General features: G+C 36.3%; 1 protein-coding gene across 1 annotated transcript in view; it reads right to left on the reverse strand.

Annotated features, from left to right (window-relative positions):
• Positions 1-27,170, reverse strand: part of ANGPT1 (angiopoietin 1) — a 161,909-nt gene that overhangs the window by 46,464 nt on the left and 88,275 nt on the right. Inside the window, exons 5-6 of the mRNA XM_008632293.2 lie at positions 11,293-11,420; positions 5,780-5,881 (exon numbers count right to left, since the gene is read on the reverse strand). Of these exons, the coding sequence (XP_008630515.1) occupies positions 5,780-5,881; positions 11,293-11,420 (230 nt within the window). The remainder of the gene's footprint in view (positions 1-5,779; positions 5,882-11,292; positions 11,421-27,170) is intronic.

The following is a 27,170-nucleotide window of genomic DNA, read 5'->3' on the forward strand; positions in this document are numbered from 1 at the left end:
ACAACAGCAGCATCTTCTTACATCTCCCTAAGAGAAGTTAGGCGAAGCTGGTTTCAATGGCCATTTCAGTCCTTGACATCCTGTGAACCCTAGGAGCTCCATCGTATACTTGCAGTGGAATACATTTTTTAGCTCCCAACAATTTCTTTTCTTTATACTTTAGGGAAAAGTTTGGCATGAATGGAGACCAAAAAAAAAAAAGAGGCTTTGACAAATTCATTTAATGTGGAATAGTCACAGAAGGATCAGTGTTATCACCGTCAGAGCTGTTTGATATTTGAGTCCTCTTAAAGAATACAGGTTTATCTATCAACACAAGAACTGTGAAGATTTCATGACCATAACAATGCATAACATACATTAAATAGTTATAATCCTGGAAAAGGAATGAAAATTCATTCAGAATATCTAGCTTTAAAAAAACTAAGAATTATGAAAGACATTGTTCCCACAGTATGGACTTTCAAATTATGAACAATTTTTTTTTCCTGTCAAGAACATTCTCCTCAGCCAAGCCATATGGTTTGTGTAATTTTTGTTTAAAAACCCACCCACATCTGAGGTTATTTTGCACTAAGATAGTGGAAGCAGAATCAATAAGCTTACACAAACGATTCCAAAATGTGCTGAATGCATTTTTATGCAGTCATTTTCTCACTTGAAAAAGAAGGTGAGGAACATAATGTTCTAATGATTGAAAGGCCTTGGAGCTCTGTCTGTAGTTGTTTGATTCTGCAAGTATTTGGGGATAAAATGGAACCTGGACACTATTTGTAAATGGATAAAACTATGACAGAGAATTGTCCATCATCAGTTAATGCTCCAAGAGGAAACAGTACAACAGCTTGAGTTTTTGTCTGTTTGCTCAAGACAAATACAATATAAATGGTAGTGAAGACCTATTTTGAATGAGAGAAATGTGCAAGTTAGCATTGCTACTGAAGCAATATGGAAAAAAGGAAATGTCAGAGTTTAAAGACAAGAGAGGTGGTCAGGGAGAATGATAACAGAACTTAAAACTGGAACTAAAACTTTCACAAGAGAAATTAAAATAAGGCTTACAACAGATGGAGACCATAAAAGGAATTAGGAAGCCACATTCTAAAACAGGAGCTGAACAGTTTACAAATAAAAATTAAGTGTAACTAACATCTGGAAGTTTTCAGAATAAACTGAACAAAGGCACTGAGAAATAAAGTCTTTCTTGGAATGGTAGCTTTTATTATGAATAATTCAGGCATGTGGGACTTGCAAAGACTAGCGAGATGAAAACATGAGGTGACCAGCCACCTGATTGTCACAAACAATAAGGTCTTCCGGGAAATAGGTGGGACCTGTGTCCAAAGTAGAGCTTACTCACAGAGGTGAACTGTAGGAAATACATTAAAAAAGTGTAATAACCATCGTGCCTAGAAGGAAATCAGAGACTTACAGTCCAAAGATGTGTTTGACTGTCTTTTAAGTAAGCAGAAGACACAGATCACCATACTTGTTATAACAGTTAAAATTTACTGAGGCTCAGAGGAAAGTCAGGTTATTCCAGACAATAAAATGTAAATTCCCACTAGAATTGCATCCAAAAATACTTCCTCAGAAAGTTCTGGTGACTACCAGAACTTCATGGTCTGTCTCTCAGTGTGTGAAGAATTTAAGCCATAGAAGAACATAAATTATCCTGCTCTGGTGTCATACCATATTGGCACTATGGAGACCCAACACCTTTAAGGAGAAAAGAAAAAGAAGAAACCACAACAGAAATGGACGAGGTTTTGTAGATGTGCTCTTCAGGCACACACAAATGCTACTGATGACTTCTGAAACAATTGGCACCAGACTTTTTTTAAGCACTGAACTGTTGTTGGGCTCTTAGATGCTAATCAGGAACATGAAATTAAAGGAATGTGGAATATAACACTGAATGACATTCTTGCTTCCAAGAAACCAAAAGAAAAAACAACTGCTGGTCAGGAAGGTAGGAAGTGGTTGCCATAAAGCTTAGAAATTCATCTTTGAGTGTACTACATACAAGCGATCCTAATCTAGCTCATGACAATATGAGTGATTAAAAGAAGTGATAGGTTTTTTTCATCAGAGAGTGGAAAATAGCAATTAAGGCATAGAGTACAATTAAATACTGACATGCAGGAAAAAAACTGGCTAGGAAAAAGATTGCTGTGAGCTGGCCAAAGCACACAATTTCAAATACCTACTGAGAGTTTTTCTCCAATGAGAGAAAGAAGAAAATAATTTTAAATGTCTGAGGAAACTCCCTACAGACTTGACCCCAAAGAAGGCCCCCTAGGAAACTCATAGTGAATGCTGGGCTATCAAGTGTGGAATAAATTCTGAGAATTTCATGGGAATTATTAAACTAGACATGCTAAAAGGCTAGAGAATAGGGAATCCAATACTCCATCACCTAATTTGGCAAAAATGGAGACAGTCACTGGGAAAGGTGCATTCATCCAAGAACTGAAAACTGGAAAATGATCAAGAAATCTGGACAGCCAAGTTAGCACATGAGCTAACCATTAACTCAGATTTGATTATTGCTAATAACTCCCTAATAAATTCCAGAAACTGTGACAGTAAGCTTGTGGAAAACCCCCTTCAAAAGGGTCTTGGGTTTGCAGATAGCAAGCAATAGTTTCTTAAGCAATATTCCCCTCTAGAGATCAAACCTCTTAATAGTGTTTTACATTAACATTTATTCAGGCAAGGAAATATGAAAAATGCTTGAAATTTTCTTCAGGGTGATCTCACCTGCTGTTAAAGAAATTATTTGTTATTCCACTTCACTTTTTTCTGGTAAGCAACAAACACTATAACAGAAAATCCATTGCAAAATGTGAAAAAACAGATGTAGTAGACACTGATAAAGGATGGAAGGATGAACTTACAAGCTTTTCTGTGAATTTATTCCAATTACTATTGAATGCACAAAACTCAAACGGCCCAAGAAATTTCTTGGTCAGAAATGAGTTCTTCGAAGCAAAGGTACAAATTATACTGCACACGATAAGACTAACAAGAAAACTGAAGGATACTGGTAAGAAAATATGCCCCTAAGCAAGAAGATACATAACCAATCTTGCATAACAGTAAATCTGCAGAAAAGGTTATTAGCTGTTATTTTAGATAACAAAGAAAGCATTACTTTATTTTCCAGAGTGGAGACTGAATGCCAGCAGAAATGGAGCAAAAAAAAACCAGTAGGAAAAATTAGTACCACTATTGCACTATCACTGACTGTGTGGCAATTTAAGAATGAATGGAGTTGTATATGTCTACTCAAAAGATTCTTGGCTACCCTCTCACTTAACCTGTTTCCTGTATTGGTGTCAACAGAAATTGAAGTGCTTCCATGTAAGCTGAAGGCACCAGCATGAAACTGCATCAAAGACAATGAGTGCCTCACTGCTGTCAGGTGACTCCTGCAAGCCAGCAGTGCTGTCAGCTTCGCAGAGACCGCTCCATGTGCACCCTCCCCAAGTAAGCTGCTGTAAGGATCTGTTTAGAGTCAGAGCATGTGTGCAGTGGCCTCCTAACACTGTAACAGCCAATAACTTGTGAGGGCTTTAGCAGTAGTGCAGGTTGGTGGCCTGAGTTCCTGTCCAGCTCAGAAGCTGGCAATCAGTACTTGCTTATAGCTTAAAAATTTCAACAGTTTTCCAGATTTCTTTCCAGTAAGAACTAAATGCACTGAAAATAAAAGAATCCCCAGAGACTTCTTGTTGCTGTTATTATACTATGATACCATTTCTGTTAGCTTTAGGACCGCAGTGAGATACAAGCACAAGAAGAATATCTTAACAAAACTGGAAAGCTCTATCTGAACTACAGGCTGAGAAAACACATTAAGTTCAACTGCTCCAAGTAAGCCTAAGTGCCATCATGTTCTGCCACCACACTCCCCAGCTTCCACTGGAAGAAACACTAGGCAGATGTGACAGGAAGGAGAGGGGATGTGGTCCAACAGACACCACACACCCTCTCTGAACAATCAAAGAATTAAGTTGGTGGTGTTATTGCCTTGAAGCTCAGAGGCTTTCAGATATCCCAGTAATACACAGAGAGTCCACCAGCCTCGACCATTCAACATTTGGTGTTATAAGTAAACCATAGAAGGGGGCCTGAGATTGTTACTTTGGCGAAACAGTTCATAGAAGCAGAGCAAGCCTGAATCCCATCTTGTTTCATGACATACAGGATGAACAATCAATAAAAGTCCAAAAGGGATCCTTTTCATTTGGTAGAAGTAAATGATCTCTTAAATACTACATCATTCCTAAAGAGAAGGAAAATTAATTCAGACTGCTTGAACTAGACTAAGCCAACAGAATCTAATCCTGAACAGGTTCACACTGTAGTAAAGGAAAAGTGGAGGAAAATGACTAAATTAAAGGATATGTAGGAAAAAAGGCCACATGGGAAAACTTTTCAAAGGGCTGTATTTATTAAACTGCCTAAGAAAAGCACAGGAGATAAAAACTGAGAAAATAATTAATGTGATATGCATACATTTAGAAAGTCCATATGTAGATGTGCACATACGAATTCTAATTTCCTCACAAATAAAACTGGTAGAATCTTCAAATTTTGTTTCAAATAATTTCATGCCTTATATTTTATTTGATTCTGGACCAAAATCAAGTACAACAGTTTTCAAGTTTTCTGCTAAACTAAAACAATATGAATTCTAAAAGAAATTTCCAATTTTGTGATTCTATTAAAAAATATGTTTGTCATTTTATTATAACTTTAGTTAATATATATTACAAAATAGATTACATCCTTTAGTTATCCATAGGAGCAGGAGTCTGACTCAAATCATTATTTATATTTTCAAGCAATATGAAAATATTGAAAATAAAGCATCAATAGAATCCAAAATTAGATTTTGTTTCAATAATATGATATTATGTTATTTCTGAAACTGTAAGTTCTGCAAGAGAACTTTTTCCCATAGAAATTTTTACTAAACAGAACTTGTCTTTATTTTTAAACATTTAAAATTCTCTTTTCATTTAGTGCTTTTTGAAAACTAGAAAAGAGCTTTTTTTCTGCCAGGCTGATAATACAGTGCTGAAAACTTCAATAGGAATGTCATTGAAATCCAAGCCAGTCTTCAGGGACTCAGAGAAAGGAGCTCCATCAGGAAGTTTGATCAGGCAGGGAATGAAACAAATTAGAAGTTATTTAGATTGGAGTAAATTTTTTTTGAGTTGGCAAAGGGAAAATAGCCTGCTTGAAGTCATGTCATCTTTAATTTGGTAAGTTATTTATTTTCTTGTAATCCTATTTGAAGTATCAACATTTCCAGTACATTAACTTGATTGGCAGAGGTGCTGTATGACTTGGGATAAGCCCCAGTAAAAATTTTTGTTCCTGTCTGAGGTGCTCCAACTTCTGAATGAGTTCCCCTCAGCTGAAAACGTTCATGCCTTAGGAACATCATCACATGCCTATTACCCCCAAACATCACATCAAGTCAAAACTTCAGCGAGACAGAGAGCAGCATTCTGGCCTCATCTCATTTTAATCTCAGTAACTGATCTGAAAGAAACTCTAAATCATGGCAAATAAGACTCAACTAACTGAGTAAAAAGGATATTATGATTTTGAAAAGTAGCAGAACTGAGAAAAGGTAGTTCATAAAAGTCTGCAGGACCACAGCACATCATTATAGGCAGAACTATCTATCTAGGACAATAGGAAGTAGTATTTGAAATCTGAAACTTGTATGAATTGTACAGATATTGCACATTTTTCACCTTACCATTTTGTATTCTTTCCAACTTTTCTGAAAATCCAGACTTCCATCTTCTCGGTGCTGTATAACTGTCCATCCTCCTCCAGCAATTTCCATATTGCAAAAGACCTATGCAGTAAATACAAAAGAAGAATTGAAAAACCCAAACCAACAATAAAACAAGTTTTCATTGGAATCCTGGCATCTTAGGGGGGAAAGCTATTTGTGAATCACAGTGTTAAGGAAGTGTGTTTTCCTATGCGCTCATGCCCGATTCCCTCAATGACACCTCCGTCATTTGATTACAACCAGTTCTCTTGTTACGTTTAGTGTAATTCTCCCCGTAATATCTCCTTTCAGTAGAACATCTCCCCATCCTCCCCCTCTGCTTCTTCAGCTTTCCCTTCACACTTTCTCCATGCTCTTTTTTCTCTTTTTGCTGCAGTGCCTCTGAAACCACTCCCTTCCTCATAACAAAGAAGAGTAATTCTTTAAGTGATAATAATGTTTTCTACAGCTTTTAGCAGAGTGCCATTTGGTCTCAGAGAGAATCTTGAGAATTCTTACAGAAAACACTCATCCTAGGAGTCTGAAATGTAGCACAGATGAGGTTTCCTCTCCTGTTACTACTGCTATACTTTGCCAGAGATAAAAGCAGTACATGAACAGCCATTGTAATGAGGTTATTCTGTTTTGCTTCGAATTGTGATGTTACCTACCGAGTTACAGGCAGTGTCCCAAAATGGGAACAGGTGACCTCAGAGCAAACTGCCTTGTACTGACAGAGAACAGAGCTAGAAACAGGCTCAAGAACAGAGGTCTGTGACACAAGTTCAGAAGTTAAGATCTATACTAAATATGTAAGATCATGCCCTGTTACCATTGCACTAATAAAATTATAAGTTAGATACTGAAGATTCTATGTATAAAGAATAATGAAACAATTTCACAATTTTGCTGACCCTTGATGTTAGAATATTGTGTAGACTGAAATCTGTTACCAATCTTAAATAATCCAAATGATAACAAAAATGGATATTAACTTTCATTCACTTCACTCTTGTTACATCATCCTTTCAAAAATATAGAAGATAAATTATGAAAAAAATTGAAATACTGCTTGTGCATTTGCTCTTCTTGGTATGTGACAAGTGGCAATAATTTTTGTTTCTGTTTTTGTAGGACACTTGATTTGAAGATCTAAGTTTCTCAGTGTTACTCATTCAAGCAACTTTTCCTGATTTCATTCCTATGTATTCATCCACGCCATATCGACACTGCAACTATCCTACATTTCATTTTTCTGGCTTTTAAATAGCTGTATTCTGCTTTTTAAGTAAGATGTCAGTATGTAAGAGTGTTGAAAAAGTCTAGCTTTTAACACTCACATCAGCAAGGGTCAATCCATTAAGCGCGGGTTGGTAATTTAAAGCTTTGACAAATTGGAGGTTACTATGCAACACAGTTGAAAAAAAATTTGTCCTGCAGCTGATTAGAGGACCATATTCTTCCCTTAGGAAAAGCCATTCTAAATTTTTCGTACTCATAAGAACTGTCATAGTAACAACATGCAAGTGTTTTTGTTTTAATTTGCACCAGGCATGCCAAGTGAAGTCCCTGTGAAAGTACAGGAAGGAAATAGAACACCAGGGCAAACATGAACTTGATTCAGGGTAACCACAAGAAAATCCACAATTTTCTAGACAAACATTTTGGCCTTATTCCTTCTTCAGGGAAGCCACTGTGAGTCAAAACATTTATCTACAGGATTTAATGTCTTTAGTCTGATTTACAGTGAAAATTTCTAAAAGATGGATTTACTTTCCATTTAAGTCATTTCAAGCTCCCATGAATCCACTGCCAATTTTTAAAGCATTGAATCCTCGACTGTATTAAGACTACTCATTTCAAAGACACAAGCAAATTTTGGGATTTTCATACTACAGTATAATGACATACCTATGAAAAGACTGAAGTTTTCTGAATATATCAAATTGAAAGAGAAAACTGCACAGTGAAATAAAGATTTGCCAGCAGCACATTTTTCACTAGCCATCATTGTGTGGTCTGGCACTTTCCCCGGTGGTAGACACAAACACCTGCCCATATTAACAGGAGTTCCAAGGTGATTGTGGATGTTACTGTGCATAGCTCTAGCCTTGTCTGTCCCAGAAAAGATAAAGCCATTAAACACTATTTAAGGTGTTCTGATAGTTAACCCTCTATTAGAAAAGTAAAGGATGAAAATGACTGAATTTGTATGCACCTCTAGATTCTGAGTTTATAATTAATAAAATAAGCTAACTTAGAATAAAAGGCCATCCAAAATATTGGACTCTTGCGCTTCCTTAAATGCATGGGTAGAAATTCTCAAGCTCCTAAAAGGCAAATATGGGATTATTTCTATTTATTTTAATTTTATGGACTAAATTATTAAAAATTTCATAATTAGCATTCAGAGAAAAGCTCAATTTTAAAGTAAATAGAAGATGCGAAATTACTACAATTGCATTTTAAGTTCAAGTCTACATTGTTGGCATGGAGAAACAAGCTTGAGACCAGACCTTTGAAATTCAGGGTATGTGTGTGCTATGCAGAAAGTCTGATGACAAATATTTTGGATGACAGTTTCCACAGCACAGAGGGATAGCATACATTTAATGGGTTAAAATTCAGCCAGATATGCTCAGAGAGAGCATCAGCACCAATTTAGTGGGAAATCCATAAGAAGAAACCAGAGGGGAAGGAGTGAAGAACACAGCAATTGCTTTTGCAGAATCATAAAAACACAGATCCACAGACCCCAGCAGCCACTGATAACATTACATTTTCAGTGTAGTTCACCCAGAGGTTGGCAAAAGTCATGCTTGTGAGGGCATTAGAGGAGACAGTGAGCCAGTCAATACATTGGTCCAAGGGGAGATTCAGAGGTCCTGTTTGCAGTCAGACCAATCACACCTGGCCTACGTTGGCTCCCAAAGGTGACTTGGCTCATTCAGCTCCAAAATGGGGACAACCTCACTTCCACTCCTCTCTTCCTCATCAGAAGCCTTGCTTCCCCTGTAGTTAACCCAGCTTTGCTGAGGACTGAGAGGATTCTTCTTGCCTTTGCTTTCACTTGGAACAATCATTTGTCCAAATTATCAGGCCCTGCACATACACAGATCAGAGTAAGCCAATTAATTAGCTTAATAGTTTATCTTTTTCTCTTTCCATATCAAAAATATTAAGGTCTTTTTAAACAGATATTAATCACTAATTTTTGATGCAGGGCTTGATGACTAATGAATTATATTAATTAACTGTTGAAGCTAGGAACATGAAACAAAAATTGTAGTCTAAAGCATATGTGAGCATATAAAAATGGTGCATAAATGGTATGGAGCTGTAAGCATGAAGGATAGTTTTTAATGAATATATTAATATGAAACCAACAAAACACTAGAACAGAGAGTAACATTTGTATATATGACAAAGGTATTTTCCATTGAATATCAGGATTCTAGCAAATATCCCTTAGAAAATGAAATGAAGGTATATTGTGACCTGGTGTATAAAATTGCTGTGAATGAGATCGTTGCCTGTGGCTGTGAGTGCTACAGAAGGTAACAATATATTAGGCCTCTTAAGAGCTGTCAGAGCTGTGCATTGCATTGTGGTAATCCAGATAACTAAGCTGGCTTTAAACAAGCAAGTATGTCTCCATGGTGTACCTATCAGGATATTAAAGCAATCTGACTGTGTGCTACCTCTGGGCTAATTAGTGCTGGCACAGTGCTGCACTGATGTGATTTTGAAGTTATCTCAGCTGGAGTTAGTTCAGCTATCTGCATAGTGCTACCTTGCAGCTTGTCTAAATGACCTTAATATCTGAAAAAACACCTGTTAAAGCAATTACACTCCTCACTTGACTAACATGAACATGCCTGGGATCAGCTCTTACAGTGTTATTGCTAGGGCAAGACAGAAACAGGTGGTATCAGAAGTGCCCTCAACACACAGAAACAACACTCTTGCATTTTCTTGCTAAAAAAGGAACCCTCCAGGAAAACATAATGCAACAATATCAGTTGAGTTGTGATATCTCTATTGATTGATAGCAGTGTCTGTAAACAGGGATATAGTGGAAACAGAGGGTGGCTTCCATTGTGTCACTGTCCTTATACTGCCAGTGAATTGTGTTTGAGATAAATATACCAGAATTATCAATGTCACAGTGCTTTTAGGTAACCATTGTCTTTAATTGCAGCCCAGCTTCTGGGCATGGTTTATGAACTTCAGTAAGGCTAAGAAAAGCTGCTCCAACTGGTACATGCAATTTGGACATAGATGTTACATGTCTTTTTTGAGGTGAGTGGAGCAATTTCTACAGGACTGTTTTTATTATTCTTGTCTTGCTCAATAATGCTTAAAGGGATTTCTGTATTTTATGTCATGTCAATTATTTTTCATTCACATTCACCAGAATTATATTGATCTTGTCCTATAAAGCTCTCCCAACCCAATTCTTCTTATGATTTAATGAACTCTAATTCCATGCTAAACTATAACCTCTTGATATTGACATGATTCCAAAGCCTTCTTATAATACCAAACTCAGTTTAGCAATAAGTTCTACATATCATATGATCATAATATTGCTATAAATGATAATATTGGTAATAATTTTTGCAGTCTGAGGGTCACCGTTTTACTGCAGTAAGAATAAACTCACCAGACAGAAGTGGTTCCCTCCCTCCTGTCTGGCCCACTTTATGGCCACCACCGTATTTCCCTCTGCCAGGTAATCAGCCCTTAGTCTTGGTGGCTTCTCCCAGTGGTGCCCTTTCAGAGGGACAGCCAGCATTTCTCCATGGAGAAGTTTGGCTTAGGTTATCCTCTCATGTTCCTAGCCTCAACAGACTCAGGTATCTTAGCAACAAAAGCCTAGCAAAAAATAGTCTCCTTTATAGACTAATGTTTCATTTGCATAAAAAAACACTCCCTCCCAAGTCTCTTTTTTGAGAAGGATGGGATTATACATGCTTCATCATTTCAAGCAGTGCTAGTACTCAGCATGCTGTGTTCTTTACAGCCAAGACCACTTTTCCCTGTCCCCTATAAGAGAAGCAGGATTTTTGTAAATCCTTATCTTTAAAAACTACTCATTCTGCTATTTCTTTCCCCATGCTACCAGATAATCCCCTAGATCAGCTTCCTCATTATCACACCTTACAAAATCACTTCTAAATTTTATTGCAGATTTATTTGCAGCCATAGTCTGATTCAACTGAGCTTGCCAAGTGGGAGGAAATGAGTCAACTATTGAGTGTATGTTGGAACTTAGGAAGGATTCTCTGTCAGTGGGAAAGAAGAATGTCTGGAATAATACAGTTAATCATTTTCTCAGTCTATTGTGCTTTTTAAAGACTGAGTATAACACAAGTTTTTGTACCAGTACAATATTTTGTGGAATGATAACTTCAGTAAAGGCTTGAAGTGCTCCTTTAAGTTCAGAGCAACATCATATTAACAAACAAGAAAATAAACCCAGTCTTTACCTTTTTAGGATCTGACACATTGTTAATATAAATAGTGTAGACCCCACTTTTGTTAAAACCAGATTGGTATACATCTGCACAGTCTCTGAACGGCTTTTCTTCTTCCTTTTTTGCATTCTTTAGTAAAACTGCAAAACAAAAAACATGATAAGTTACAACCACAGTCTTAAGCATTTCTGTATCTAGGAAGTCCACTTTTGCACACTGCATTCCTTTAAAAAATACACAGTAATGATTGTACTGTGTTTCTTACATAGTTCAGGCACTTGGCAACTTCTAGTAAAGAACTAGCACAAAGCTTTCGGACAGATGGCAGAGTAGGCACCAGAAATCATGATGCAAATAGCTAAACAGAGCATCCTGTCTACTGAGAGGTAACACAGCATGTTCCTTCTGAGTGCAAAGGTCTGTCCCACTGCAGGTGTTGCCTCTGACCACAGCTGTACCTGGGAGGTTGACAAAGAATGCCCCAGAGATGGTACATGAAGGTGGAAAGCGTGTTCAGCGTTGTGATCTGACACAGATGCTCACCTAAGACAGCAATGCTGGAAGGAGAGAGCTTGTGCTGTTCATGAAGTAATGACTTTTGAGCAGCATAGGAGCTTGGGGCAAGGCAGCTGCTTGCTTAAATTTATTTTTTAGAAGATAATAATTTAATTATTTTCATATCTACATTCATAAAGGTTGCTAAATACAATGAAAGAAAAACAGTGCTACTGAAGTCAGATGGAAAGATTTTTAGAATACATTTTGGCTCAGCACAGGGAAACAGTTAGTGTTATAACACCAGTGCAGATCTTGATCCTGTATATTACAGACAGACCATATATATATATGAGTCTGGGCTGAGAAACCAGGAGTGCAAAATGTTGAGAATCCTAGTCTTGAACAACCAGGAAATTTCCTGTAGAAGGAGTAACATCTGACTGTGTTCTTCACTTTCACAAACAAAAGTAGTATGATCCCACACAATAGTGAAGGGTATGATTTCATTTCAACAACACATATTTTAAGCACATCAGTATTCCCATGGAAATCCATCCATCTACTCAGATTCTTAAAGTTAAACATGTCCTTAAGCGATGTGGCGGGCTCAGGCCAGCACTTCATTAATCCCTACAATAAGGATACAATATTTAAGTCTTCCAGACACACTCATCCTCTGGTGACAGATACTTCTTTTTCATTTTTGGCTTGAAAGTGTGAGCTATAGATACGAAAGGGACTACGTCTTATTCACTCTCAATGAAGTGTCCTGTGCTGCAAATCTGGTGTTTAATGACACTGATGTGCATCAGGGCAATGGCATGTGGGACTATCTGGGTCATAGATGGCGAGAATAATGCCGTAGTTGGAAATACTATCTTCCCTTTGAACACCTCAAAGCAGTATTTTAGGATGGCAAATTCCTGCCAGAGCAATTGGTATTAATACCATTTCACAGATGGGGAAATTGAGGGAAAAAAAAGGTCAAACATTTTACCTCAGTCATTCCATGAAAAGGTGAAAATAGAAAAATAGTGAGAAATCCAATCCTGACTGTAAGACTATACTGCTCTCTAAGTAGGCATTTTACGCAAAAGTAATATTATTCTTTCCCTTTTATGTGTTTTACATTATTATTTTAAAATTTTATTTTAAGAAAAAAATTCCCTTACTTCTCCCCTTCCATGTATTGGTTGCATATTTATTATTTTTATTCAATGTTATCAATAAAAATAAAACCTAATTCATATATTTGCATATGAAATTCAGTTAGGAAATCAATGGCTTTCAAACTTGGCCATATTTGGAAAAGGTAGTGCTGGCAGTGCTGTAGATTACACACTTCCCTGTGACATGGCAGGGAGTGAGGTCCTTAGCAAGGTGCACATCAACTGTGCACTCTCTCAAAGGTGCCATTTTTTAGATAAGACATAGAACTGAGGCCTTCATGATTTGCATTAATTAAAGACTTCATGGTACTTTCTGTAAGCAGATGGTGGTGGTATCTGTGGCCAAAGTCCAACCTGAATAATTACTTGGGGCTGGAGCCAAAGCCTAGAGGAGTTAAAGCAAAGCCTCTCACTGATTTCAGAGGGTTTTAGAATAGATCCATTCTTTCTGGCCTGAATTTCTCTAGCACTTTTGTTTCAACTGGAGACATCAGTCCCTCCTGTCTAAAAATTATATTTCATTGTGCAGACACAGTGCTCATTTCCTTCAGTCTAAAAGTATTTATTAGCTGTATGTAGTGAGATTATCTTACCTCTTACTTAACCGTTATACACACATTGAAAACCACTTGGAAATAAGTACTAAGAGTCATTAAAGGAAATTTGAATTTGGGTCCTTTGTAAATGAAATTTAGACAAAAGAAACCATGAGTATATTCTAAAGTTTGTATTATTAAAATTTTAAACAAGGTAAGATTTTACTATCAGAGAAAATATCTTTGAGAGTAATTTTCTAAAGAGGTGGATCTCTAGGAAGCATCCTTAGAAATAAATTATCTTCTCATGCTTAAAAACTAGAAGAAACACAATAAAATGGATGTTTTCGTGAGAGATGAAGTTGAAAAAGATAGAAAAATGTCATAGATATAGACACTTTATTCCCACCCTTCCTCTTAGAATCAGACAGCTGAAGCAGCTGAGATCACAGAGAGCAAACATGTAATTTCCTAAAAACTAAGCAATCCAATACGCGTTTGGGTTTTTTTGCACCAGGGGTTTTATTCCACTGTAGCCAGGAGAAGATGGCTTTCCTTGGGTCCCTCTCACCCCTCTTGCAGGAGCTGGTGCTCCCACTGGAAGAAAAGCCCAGCTCCTTCACAAGGACCTACTATTACAGATTGCAGCACAGTATATTAAGCATGACAAGCACAAGGTTTAGTTTTTCTTAATACATCACACTGTAATTTGCAAGAACAGCCAAACTTGACAGAAAATTAATACTCAGGAATGTTACTGGTAATGTACTTTTAGCATAAAATATGTTTTCTCTAAAATATGTTTTCTCTAAGGTTTGCTGTTGTTTTTCTAACTTAATATTCCATACAGTTTCCAAACCACTTCTACCTACTATAGCTCTAGACTATTTTTTTCTACAAGACTGTATAGACCTTGAATCCTTTACATATTAAGGGAAGTCCCTGAATGATGTATTGGCTCACATATGGTAGATGTGTAAGTAAATTTTTTAAAAAGTAAGAAAGTTTAAATAAATTTGCTCTAAAACCAAATATGTAGCCATTAAATTCCTTTGTCAGCTTCAAGATATTGACTTTACACAAACTTCTAATGTTAGTTTAGCTGTTTTCAAATACAATGTCTATGACAGATTTTTATGTACCTGAAGAAAAAGATAAGTCCGTGTCAAGCAAAATAATATTAGCATTTTTTTAAACCTGAATGCTTAGCCAAGATTTGGGACCCAGGAGGGATTTTTTATTGGCTTCTCTGGATGAATAAACTGGTGAGGAAGTCAAGCTCCCTTAAAGCAATGATACCTATGCGGAAAGTCCTGTTTTTCTGAACAGAAGGAGAACCAACAATAAAAATATTTTTTTCACTGCACTTCCAAAAGTCTTCTGGGTAACTTTTAGCCCAATAACTTTCTCCTTGGGCTAAGCTATCTGTTTTTCCCTACTTGATGTGAATTATTTCCTTCAGTTATCAGTCCTTCAGCTGTTCCTTTTGCTCAGTGCCCTGGATGATGACTGGGGTCCAGGCAATACGGGAAGTACCATCCATAACTGCCCAGGCCCTATGGATGAACAGGAACCCAAATCAGTGAGGTCTCTGTCAGCCCTTAGGCTCTGCAGCACCAGGGCTGAGCAGGTGTCCTGCTCACAGGATATTAACTCTCAGTAGAAAGCCAGGGTCAGCACCTGAGGCTGTAGCCTCTTCAGTTTTCTTAGAAAGGTTTACCTGTGCTAGCAAGTGAGAGAGCTCAGATATATAGGGCTTTTTTCCCTAATCAATAGTCAGTGGAATTTAACTGATTGATAGTTATGTGTGTCTCTGTGTAGAGTGAGACTATTTCTCTGCTATCAGCTGTAAAATTAAATCAATAGTAAATTAGTTTATTTCCTAACAGCTATCACAAATGGAGGATGTTTGCTTTTCTGCCCAGGTTTAAAGAAATACCAACTGACTACTAAGAATAAATATCTTCTGAAATATTTAGTAATCTAGTGTTCTCCTCTAGGAATATGAAATTGAAAGCATACAGTATCTGTCTTTTTTCCTAGCTGTATGAAAAATAATCTATTTGGGGTTTTTTAACTGAGATTTCTGGTTGTTTTTGAGAAAATTAAGTTGTCTCTTTTCAGGTCTCCATCAGATATCTGGTGAATGAATAGCACAGCTTGTCTGTAAGCAATAAAGAATGCTAAAACACAGTTCATTATATTGACGGAATCAATAAATCACAATCATATTTCCTAAATTATTTGAGATCTGAACTGCTATGTTTGTGAAGTCACTTGAGACTGAGTTAATCACTAGACTCTTATGTCCTTTAGCAATACTGACAACAAATGAAAAACAGTTGTTTGTTTTTCTGCATGATAGTGACTTATTTGGACAGATGTGCAGGGATTTCTTTAGTGTCTGAGTGAATTATTATATTTTCATTGTTTCAATGTTTTATTTACATGTCTAATTTTCTTATAGAAGTACCAAAGAGGCACTTAAAATTTTTTTTCATGCTTTTGAAGTCAGAAGGGAAAAGTCTTTCTCCATATCTTATTGGCATATATAATTGACTTAAACATTAGCTGCGCTATCAAAAGCACTGAGGTAATAGTTTATGTCCCTTGTTGAACAACTCCTTAAAAATCAAAAAGGAGAAGGTTGTAAATCGATGTTTTTTACCTAAAGTTGCTACATTCCAGGACAGGGTCATCCAAGGACTGCCAAACAGTGGTTTCTGTCTAAATCCGGACTGCAAATAAATTTTGCCTTGATCTTGTCATGGTTCCAGACACATGGTGGGTAATCCTGCATTTCTGTAGGTTACTCTGTGTCTCTGACCTCTTTCCCAGCCATTTGGGTGCAGCTGCTGTGCACCAACAAATTTCCAGTTTCAATGGCAAATAGTGCCTGGCTTGAGAAGAATCAAACCCGGAACAGTTTGTTAATGTTATCAAAAGGACGTCACTCAAATTCCCCCAGTGAAGAGGCCTGGAACACTGCCCAAACATTTATATATGTGCCCTGACTCAGCAGCAGCAACCACTAACAGATCTGACAGAATAAGGTGAAGATTATTTTAGTTTTGAGATGGAAAAATATTCACAGACTTACAGTTTTTGCTGACTTACAGCCAGAGGTACAGTCTGCTATTTCAGTGTCCTCGCCTTGCATATACCAACCTCCACCTGAGAGCAAACATTAAATTGCAACCTAATAGCTGACTGCAACACCCAATATTGCCTGCAATAAGACAACCCTGTGACAACACCATTATGTTGCAAATGTTACACAAACCAAAGGAAAAGGCACAAACCTGAAGGCTGATTTCATTTCAGGTACGCTCTCCAGATAACTGCAGTGATGCCTACAAACTGAAATGATAGCTATGCGAGAACACATTTGGGTCCCTCTTAAAACAAACTTGAAAACACATTTTCATTCAAGTACATATTACACACTATCTGTTTTTCCTCCACAAAATGTGTTTCTGGATTATTAAAGCTACCACCATCACTCAATATAACCAACACAAAAAATAATTAGAAATTTACAATCCATTGAGATATACGAAATAAAAAATATTGCAGTTACTTATCCTTGATAAAATATTGTGAACTTTTTTTGCATCTATCTAGTCAATTAAAAGTTTTAAATTTGAATTTATATGTATTTACTACCCAATTCTAATTGTTATAAAGACAAACCATCACCACCTGATTCAAAACTTTCTCCAGTGTCAACTTTATTTCCTAATTTACTAATTTCATGTTTTATTTTCATCTCCATGAAATCTGAATAACTTCTTAAAAAAAAAAACAACAAAAGAACAAAATGGGGAGCTATTAGTATGGAAGCTGCTTCTGTTTGTTCGGAGTCCAGCAGTCTTCTCAGATAAGTTGTTGTGCATTCGTGTGTACTCATGTTTATTTACTAGGGAGATGAAAGGAAGTTTAGGACTGGAGTTTGGACATGCATTTTCCTTTCAACCAAATACGCTTTCACCAAAATGCTTTTAAAGCTAATATTTCTTTGTGACATTGCTCTGAATCTGACAAAAAATCCAGGCCATTGGCAACTTGGAAAGTTCATTTTGACATACTGGAATAAAATATTTCTGTTCTGGGAAGTATTACTGCATAATCAAGTTTATAGATTACAAATTTGCAGATTCTAGTTTATAAAACTGTATTGTCAAAGCCTCCATTATTCCCAAATGAATTTATGAGTAGCTATACTAGGTTAGATTGCTGTTTCAGCCTCTCCAGTATCTCATCTCCAGCATCAGGGCCCTAGAAATCATGACTTCCTCATTGGATTTGATCTTTCAACCATCATTTTCTGGTTTTTTTCTTCTTATACGCTCATAATTATTTATTTTATTCCTTTTTTTTAAGGCCTTTTCTCCTGAGGAGGGGCCTAAGATTTTGCAAGAGCTTGGCTAACACCTGGCCTGAAAAAAGAAGTCTTCAATGAAAACAGATATTCAAAGTAGATGACTGGAGAACAGCATAAACGCAGGAAAGCATATCCAGGAATTTACACTATAAGTTCTTCCTCCACCAGATGTAATATATGCATCTTTAATAGGTTTTGAAAGAATTTTCTTTCATTAATTTCTCCAGTTAGGTTTTTGAAGCCACATTAATGTTAGTCATTCAGTGTCCCATACCAAGGAACTCCTTACACAGACCACGTGAAGGACAATTTCCCGTTGTTAGCTTTTAACAAGAGTGTTCCAGCTCGTGACACTTCATTCTTAGCTGAAAGTGTCAGTAAGTCAGCACCCATGGTCTACAAGGCACCTACACCTACAATTTCTACTGCAATCTCCTTCTATTGTCTTTTACACCACCTAAAGTATCTGTCATAGGCTTAAATAATGGTATTTCACGTACTCAATCATCTTTGTAGATTTTTTTGTGTGTGTGATGTGGGTTACAATACTTTATACAGTATTTGAGCACATCATGGATTATGTGGCACAATTTTTTTCTGATTTCCTGTCTATTCTTTTGTAAAAGTTTTTAAAATATTATTTTCATTTGGACTATTAACTGGCAAGTAAAACCTCCAGCATCTTTCATTCAAGATTTCCCAGGGAGCTTACCTTGAATACACACGGGTACTTTAGAAGGTGAGAGAAAATAAAACTAGAATTCCTTACTTAGGCACATTCATTTGCTGAATGATGACAATAGAAAATGCTGGCCTTCATTAAAATGTTCAGACTGTATGACAGTATAAGCATGTATATAATGCATGTGCACATTTTGAATGTCTAAGGGAGCACTTAGTCCTAATCCCAAACATGGTGCAATCACATAATGTCACTTACAGGAGCAGTGCTGCTCTGGCTATATCTGTTGTCTGTAAACTGGTTCCATAGCCACAGAATGAATCAGCTAATAGGAGGTCTTGCAGAGAGTGTTTGGGTTTGTTGTAGGGGTAAAAGGGGGAGGCAAGTTTAGGGGTTTTGTTTGGTTGCTTGGTTGTTTTGTTTTGTTTCTTTGTTATATAAATTTATTATTCTACTGGAGCAGCTCAATGATCTTGATTCACCCCATGACCCTACAGTCCCTTGACTGGATGGAGAAGTGGAAGGATTTTGTTTCCAAGGAACAATGACAAAAGCAGAAATAGTCCCTTTGCTCTCAACCTCTCACTCTTAATGCCACTGAGTGTGGGAGGCCCAAAGAGCTGTGTAAACCTCACTTAAGTACAATCCAGAGTAACTACCAGGCCATGCTGAAATGCAATTAGCAGGTCTACAATGATTCTACCAACCTAGGCATTAGTCCAGTACCAGATTTGTTAGGAGTGCTAAGGTGCATTACATAGAAGAATTTGAGATCAATACTTTTAACATGGGGAGGAAAGAGAAAAGGTGCAGTCAATTAGATGTCTCAGGTTAACATTTATAGAAATGTTTCAGCAGCTAATAGAACATTACTTTGCCCTCCCACACAGCCTCTAAGAGTCTGTGGTAAGAAAGGCAAACAATTGCATAGCAAGAGCACTCAAGCTGTCCAACTACTTATTAAATAAATCATTTAAAGCAGAATTTCCCTCCTGTAGTGCTGCAGGAATTAACTTGGTCTTGGAAAACAACATTAACGTAGAGAGCTTCCACCCTCTCCAGGGCACAATTATTTAATACCTAATAAATTATCTACAGTTATCAAGTTTGTTTCCCAATAAATCCAGCCTTAGTGACTGGCAAGAACAATAATACTTCAAATCACTGTGCATTTGAAAGAAATCACTTAAAAGTACCATAAAATGGTCCTCATTAGTGAGCTGCAATAGAATGCCTTATGGCCCATTTACAAAGAGATAAAGACACTTAATTATCCAGCTGCAGTATAGTTGCTTAAGAGTTTCTGCTTGAGACAGCAATTTTGTGAGTAACTAGCCATTCACTGAGAGGAGAACTAAAGAAGTCTTTCACAAACTGTACAAGGAGATTAAGTTGCTGGCTTTAATATTTCTAGTGTCCATATTTCTTTAATTGATTTATATTTTTCCACACAGGCACCCTAATGTGCATTTAATGTTTCTATCTGAACAACGGTACACATACAGAGAAATTTTTTACTAACATGCCATTTGGGTGACACTGACAGTGCCGTTAGTTGGTTTATATATGCTGATATTCTCTGTAATATCTTTGGTATGAGTGAATAATACCAGTTTCACAAAACTGAGTGAAGAGGGATTTGGCACTGACCTGTACTGTAGGAATGAGGGTGGGTAATTGATTTTAACATCAACAATCAAGGATTTATACACGTTTCCAATATTAATTTTTCAGTATGAATAAATATTGATCTCCTGCTGTGATCAACAAGTTAATAGGGATAAAATATCGGAATCCACAATTCCGTTTTGAAGAATTCAAATATTTTTCCACTGACATAAATTTCAAATGCTGTACATTCAAATTTACTAATTTCAGAACTGAATCTCTATTAAACTATGGCCTAACTTGCTACTACCTAGCATACTTTGTTGCACTTTATTATAAAGCGTAACTTTGAAATTAAGGTATTCTTGCCTAAGCAGGGTATGAAAATATTTTTATTTTTAAATCATGATGATTTGGAATTGATATTTTTTTAGTTTTAGAAAAAAACAACATAAGTAATGTTGATATAAATATCAGCACTAACATCATCACCTTTTAACAGATAATATGGAGAAAAAGGGTACCTTTAGTTGTAAGTCACCTCATCATGAAACAACTCACTTAGACAGAAGTGACTGTGTTGATATAAAAGAAGTCCAGACCAGAACTCTGCAAGTGTTAGGCGAGTCAGATAAGACTGACCAAAAAACCCTCTCTAATAGAGCTTTCTGAGCATGTCTGAAAATTGCATATCAATAGAGAGTCTTCAACAAAACCAAGAATTGTATAGCACCTGAACAGAAAAAACGAGAAACACAAAAGCTGTTGCTGATGTGCATGTTTTACTGAACATCTACACAACTGCACAAAGTCAGAGCAGCCTCTGACTGCGGCCCTGCAGCACTTTCCAGTTCAGTGGGTCCATTTGCTCAATAGGATCCAGCCACAGTAAGAGTCAGGGGACCCCTCTACCCTGACACTGAGTGCAAAATAAAGTCGGTTTTTCTCCAGCTTTCAAACTATAAGTAAGAGCAGATCACATAATGGAATATATCTTTATAATAGTGAGCTTTGTGAATTGCCGGTGAACATTTTCTGATAGTGATCTTCTGATCTCGTTTTAAACTAAAAGTATTTCTGCTATGCTTTAAGATATCTTAATAAAAATGAAAACCTCATGCCCATAAAATCTCAAAAGATGGAGGAAGTAGAGACAAACTGAGAAAATTGATGTTTTCCATAATCTTCAACACATAATGTCAGCCTTAGCTGAAGTTATCTGCCTTGACACCTTTGGGGGAGTTAGTGGGGAACACCAGATGACCTCAGTGCATTAAACTGTTTTGTTTAAAGCTTTGGTGTGGGCATTCTAGTTTTGTCAAGTCTGAGGTTTTTAATTTATTCTTAACTAATAAAAATTTTTTTAATTAATTAACATATCAAAAGCATCATGCTTTGTTATTACACTGCAGAATGTTAGAACACATTGATAACTAAACTTCAATTTTTGGTATAAGAAAAAAATGTCTGTCACTTCATTCATGAACTTGTTTCTTAAACCATGTTTCCAGATCCACCTCAAACCTACAGCTTTCAGCCAAAGCTGGTCAGAATCAGGTGGTCTCTGCACCTAGCAAAATCTTATTTTATTTAATTCTCTGCTTCAAAAGAAAAATAATGAAGTGACTGATGTAACACACTCTAAGTTTCTGCCTCATCAGTTATGTCTCATTGTATTGAAAAAAACCCTAATAATGTCAAGGATGAGGTACTAAGAGGAGGCATGGGCTTAAGGAATTAAATATTTATAGGGAAATGGTATCAGAAAAAACACGCCATCACCTCAAAATATGTCTCAGATGAGTACCAATATTATTCTTTCCATGTACAGAAGAGAAATTAGCAAGATATGTGTCATAAAATCTTGCTCTTCTACACTGCTAAAATCTAGTGGATTTAAATATCCTCATTATTGTATTCCAATATATGGCTGAATCAATATAATATAGAAAATTTTTCTTATTGAACACTGTAGAAATACTAATATTTAAACCTACTGTTCTCTTTTTTTATCCTGCATTCCCACCAGCATTTTTGATTTGGTTTCATTTCAGCTTTTTTTGGGGTTGGTTAGTTGGTTTTGGGTTTTTTTCTCTTGTGCTAGGAGGTCACAAAACCAGACATTCATGACAAAACCAAACATTCATGACAAAACTTTCTCTTCTGTTCCATTAGTTTTCTGAAGTATGTAAGTTTAGGCCAAACATTTTAGCAAGTTATATTATTATGCAGTCTGAAAGACAGCCAAAGAAAAAAATAAATAGGAAACCAAAAATAAGTAGTTATCACGAGTTATGCAAATTATTTTTAACACAATAGAAATTCAATAAATTTTCTTATACTGGAACAAAAGACAATGTATTTTTGACTGGGCACCTTTTGTGACATCTGGCTTGAAACATAATTTCCCCCAGACCAATATACTTTCTGAACTAGTTGGTCTGAACTTGCATACACATCTTTGATCATATTATCTATTGCTTAACATAATTTGTACTATACACCTTGTTTTGGGGTTGAGGAGTTTTTCCAGTAACATTCACGTGACTCTCTACTTTAGCACTACATATCTTTTACATAAATCATTTTTCTGATGTGGCAGCTTAGAAAGTACTTCACAAAACTATTTACTGTGTTACAGTTGTCTTGTTTGACAGTGACAGCAATGCGCTCTATGAATCCTCAGAAAAACAATACTTAAAGTAGCATGAACAATAACCAGTTTGAAGAAAACAATATGCACAAAACCTTTTATGACCTTTGCTAAGAATAAGTTGATCTCTATCCAGCTGTTATTGCTACAGGTGAAGCACTTCTACAGTCTTGGAGATAATCATGCAATATCTCTGTGATGATTAATTAGGCCTTCATTTCTATGTTTTTATTTCCTCATCTTTTGTTGGGGAAAAGTAAAAGTTTCATGCATGTATCTGCATTTTAATTTGGAGATTACTTCACCTTTAAATAGTTATTTTAATATTCACCATAATGAACAATCATTTCCTTTGGAAGGCTAGTGTCTGAAGGTGCTTCTGTTTTAGAAATTCTTCTGCAGAAATTTACTGGCAGCTGCTGCCAAGGTTTTTGCCTCTGCCTAAAATATACACAGACAATGTGACAAGTGTATTTAGCCATAGACACAGGCCAAAATAGAGACATGTGAATCCCCATGGTATCCTGCATTTATTTGACTCTCTGTAGGCTTTGTGACCTATTGGACAGTCTATTTGAAGGATTACATGCAACTGAAACTCTAGAATCACTCACACTGGGAGAGAGGTGGGTGGCATTTTGGAAACCAAACTCACAAACAATTCCAAGTCTTACAGGTGGCTCCCATCCCAAAACTGGTCAGTACCAAAACTGACACTGAAAATGAGATCTGGATTTTCTATGTAGGTCCACCTATATTTAAAATATTTTTATTTGTGTTGGTTTTACCTTTTCATTTGGTTTTTTGTGTCTTTTTTGTTTGGATGGTTTGGTTTGGGTGGTTTGGTTTAATTTTCCTCTTCCTCATTTGCCTTTATATTCTTCAGAAATTCTTCTAATATATGCCTAGGCACAGTGGAAGCACCAAAGCAGATTTCTTAGGGTTTTCATCCAGTTCTAGGCACTATGTTAGCTCCTTAGACTGTTTAACTGAACAAAAGCAGTTTCTGTTCAGCCCTCTATCTCTACACTATCAGCCTATATTATTCACAGGCTCCTAGCAGGAAAACTTCAGATAGTGTCCCAATTTATTTAAATCAATCTAAAAGTAAGTCTTCTGGTATGATTATGTCATTACTGAAGGAAATGTACTTCATGTTCTGTAATCAAAAAGCAATGATTATCACCAGATTGGTTTCAAATTAGTTGGTTAACTGTATTATATTTTTCACTTTCACAAATCGGAAAATCCTCAATACCATGACTTGCAAGAAAAAGAAAATAATTTTCCTGTCTGTGACTTACCTTGGAAGAGAATTTATACATGGATGGATGGATGGATAGATAGACAGACAATTTTTAAAATATCAAGGCATAAATGTAAGATAAAATATAGTGACTTACATTTTTAATTTAGAAAAATCTGAAAAAGGTACTTAAAGCCATTCTCACAATACCACAGGATTTAGACATACTTTGCAATTCCTCTCAACTCTGTTGTTCATGCTTATAAAGTTACTCATCTTTGACAATCTGGCTTTCTAGACTTGATGCCTCACTTAGGTTGTGCTTTCTGTCAAAGATGAGTGTCCCTATTAAAGACTCAAGTACTTAAGAGGACTTATCCTTTTCTATCTCTACAGCTTTCTAATACTTAAAAAATATTCATCAACCTCAATGATATCTAGTAACCTTTACCCAAATTACTCAAGTTCTCTCTTTTATCAATGGAAAATACTTCTCAGTGTTACTGGCTGTTCCTTTTTTCCCTACCATTAACTATTTCGTGCATTTGCATAACAACATTCCACATACCTTCTTTCTCACCTAATAGTTCTGTATGTTACAGCTCTCTCTCCTCATACGAATATTGTTCCAGGACTCTAATTTTTCCATTGTTCTGTAATTTTCTGGACCATTTCCATTTCTGCTATATCCCTTATGAAATTCGATGACTGAGATTTACTGAAGTATGAGACAGAAGAGGTGCCACTGATTTATGTATCACTTTTTGTTATTCTCCATTTCCCAAGAAACAGCGGTTCTCACAGAGCATTTTTTGTTTTGAACATTAGCGCACACATCAAGACTTACGTAAGACTATCTAAACTTTGTATTTTGGTGTGGATTTAGAGTATCTCCAGTGGTACTTCCCAACATGCATACATTTCCACATTCAACATATACTTGCACAGACAGAAGTTGGCATTAGTTTTTGGCACAACCTTTAGTACTTACTCTTCATTAGAGTGGTCTCGTGCTCCAGGAAAATATTATTATTATTTTAACTTAAGCTATCTGGCTACTTTTTCAGCTGTGAATGTACCTGCTTAAATACTGGTCAGCTAGACTTAATCAGACAATAAGAAAGAAAAATTTCTGCAATTTAACATTTCTCATTTGTTCTCTCGAAGAACAAATGTATCCAAGGAAAATTCTGAACATGATAATACACAAAAAGTAATAGAGTCCAAAATTAAGAGCTTAGTTAGGCTAATAAAGTTGTATTTAGGCATTTAACTGTGCTAAGCATCATTTACTTCCACAGCTCCTCAGAAGTTAAAAAGACTGTTGAAAACTCAGGTTTTCAGGCACCAATTTGAAACACCCACTTCTGTATTCCTCATTCAAAGTTTTTATAAGAAGCAGCTGAGGAAACTAAGTTTAGGGGAAATGTTGGCTAGTTTGTTGTTTTTTTCCTTTGAATCAAATTCAAAACTGCAAGAAAATCTTTTTAAGCTTAAAAAGAACTTGCTATATATCTCTGTATGAGAATAATACATCTTTCATTTTGATATTGATTTTAAAATACTTCTGAGCTTTATTAGAACTCTCTGGACACAGCCTTGCCAGGTTTCTTTGCCAGAAGGCCATAAAACATAATAAAGGATTTGCATTGCATCACAATGTTTCTCTACTGATATGAGAACAGCCTACTATGAAACATGTTATTTAATTCAAAATGCTGGGGAACTATGTAACAGAATGAGCAGAAGGGAACATTTAGAATGAACATGAGTGGGAGGAAAAGGTTTTTTTTTTTTAAAAAGTAGTCTATCAACACTGGTCCAAGCATGCAACACTTCCAAAGAGATGTAATCCTCATGACTGGAGCAGTTTAGCTTTAAGCCACACAAGTTGCATGGGAATATATAGCAGAGAGAAAACCCACATTGTCCTGAGCTGAATCGTTTGTTTGATCTAGTATGTCTTCTGCCCCTTAGAGAGAGCACTGAATAATGATGCAGGTGACAAGTTTTCAGTTGGAGGATGGGGTTGTTGTTTGCTGGTTGCGTTTGTTTTTGTTGTTTCTTTGCTTTTTGTTTTTTAGATATTTTATGGCACTTAGAGCTCTAGAATAATCTAAAATGCGGGGCTCTTCAGACTTCTGATGCCTCTTAGAGAACTAGTTGATCCATGCTTACACAATTGCTAAATGACTATCACAACTCAGACATCTGCAATTTCTCTCTGTGTTTATCCTGTACCCTTCCTCAGAAGGATTTTTATACTGTCATTTCTGACAATGACAATCATAATTTCTAAATGACTTTGCCTGGTTTTCATAGTTAGTAATATATTCTTCCCAGTGTCCCATTTCCATTTTTCACAGTGGTTTCCATTCATCCATCTCTCTTTACCAGTTCTCATGAAAGGAATTTCTTTCTCCAGACATTCTGTGGTGTCTTTGGCATTGGAAAATTGAAATTCTATCTGAATTTCTATCTCTGTTTCTATAAGAAAACTTTACTAAGAAAGACATACTTGAGGAAAATTGTCTTATAGAGTCTTTGTCAAGCCCTTCTTTCAAAGGATGTTATTTCTATGGTTTTTGTTTGCAGCACCCAGAAACAAACAAAACATAGCAAGACAGAATAAAGAAAAATGATCCCTTATTATAAAAAAAATCTAATTCAAGGGAAGAGATTCATCTTTTGGATGTCTACCTATAGCTCCATAAGAGCCTATATCCAAAATCATCATTATGACCTATACTTATGTAAAAAACTCTGAATTACTTTCCTTTGTTTAGTAGCCTGTTCTCACTATTGATTGAAAAGGAAGTCAAGAGTAGATGAGGTACGGATATCTGTAAAGTTAAGATCCACGGTTGGTTGGGTTACTCCCAGCAAGAGGAGACAGATACTCTGATGAACAAATCAGTATTGCCAGTGCAAAGGCCATGTAATTATGGCCTATATCTGCTATAGTGAAGGTATAAAAACTCAGTGATACTAAATTCAAAGAATCAAATAAGGCTGTTGGTACCAGGACCAGTCTCAGCACTGTCTGAACTTTATTAGATTTTTGGGTTCTCATCAGCTCTTTTGTTCTCAATTATAATGTCTTCTTCTTTCTTG

The sequence above is a fragment of the Corvus brachyrhynchos genome, unplaced genomic scaffold (genome assembly GCF_000691975.1).
Source record: "Corvus brachyrhynchos isolate BGI_N302 unplaced genomic scaffold, ASM69197v1 scaffold710, whole genome shotgun sequence".
Lineage (NCBI taxonomy): Eukaryota > Metazoa > Chordata > Aves > Passeriformes > Corvidae > Corvus > Corvus brachyrhynchos.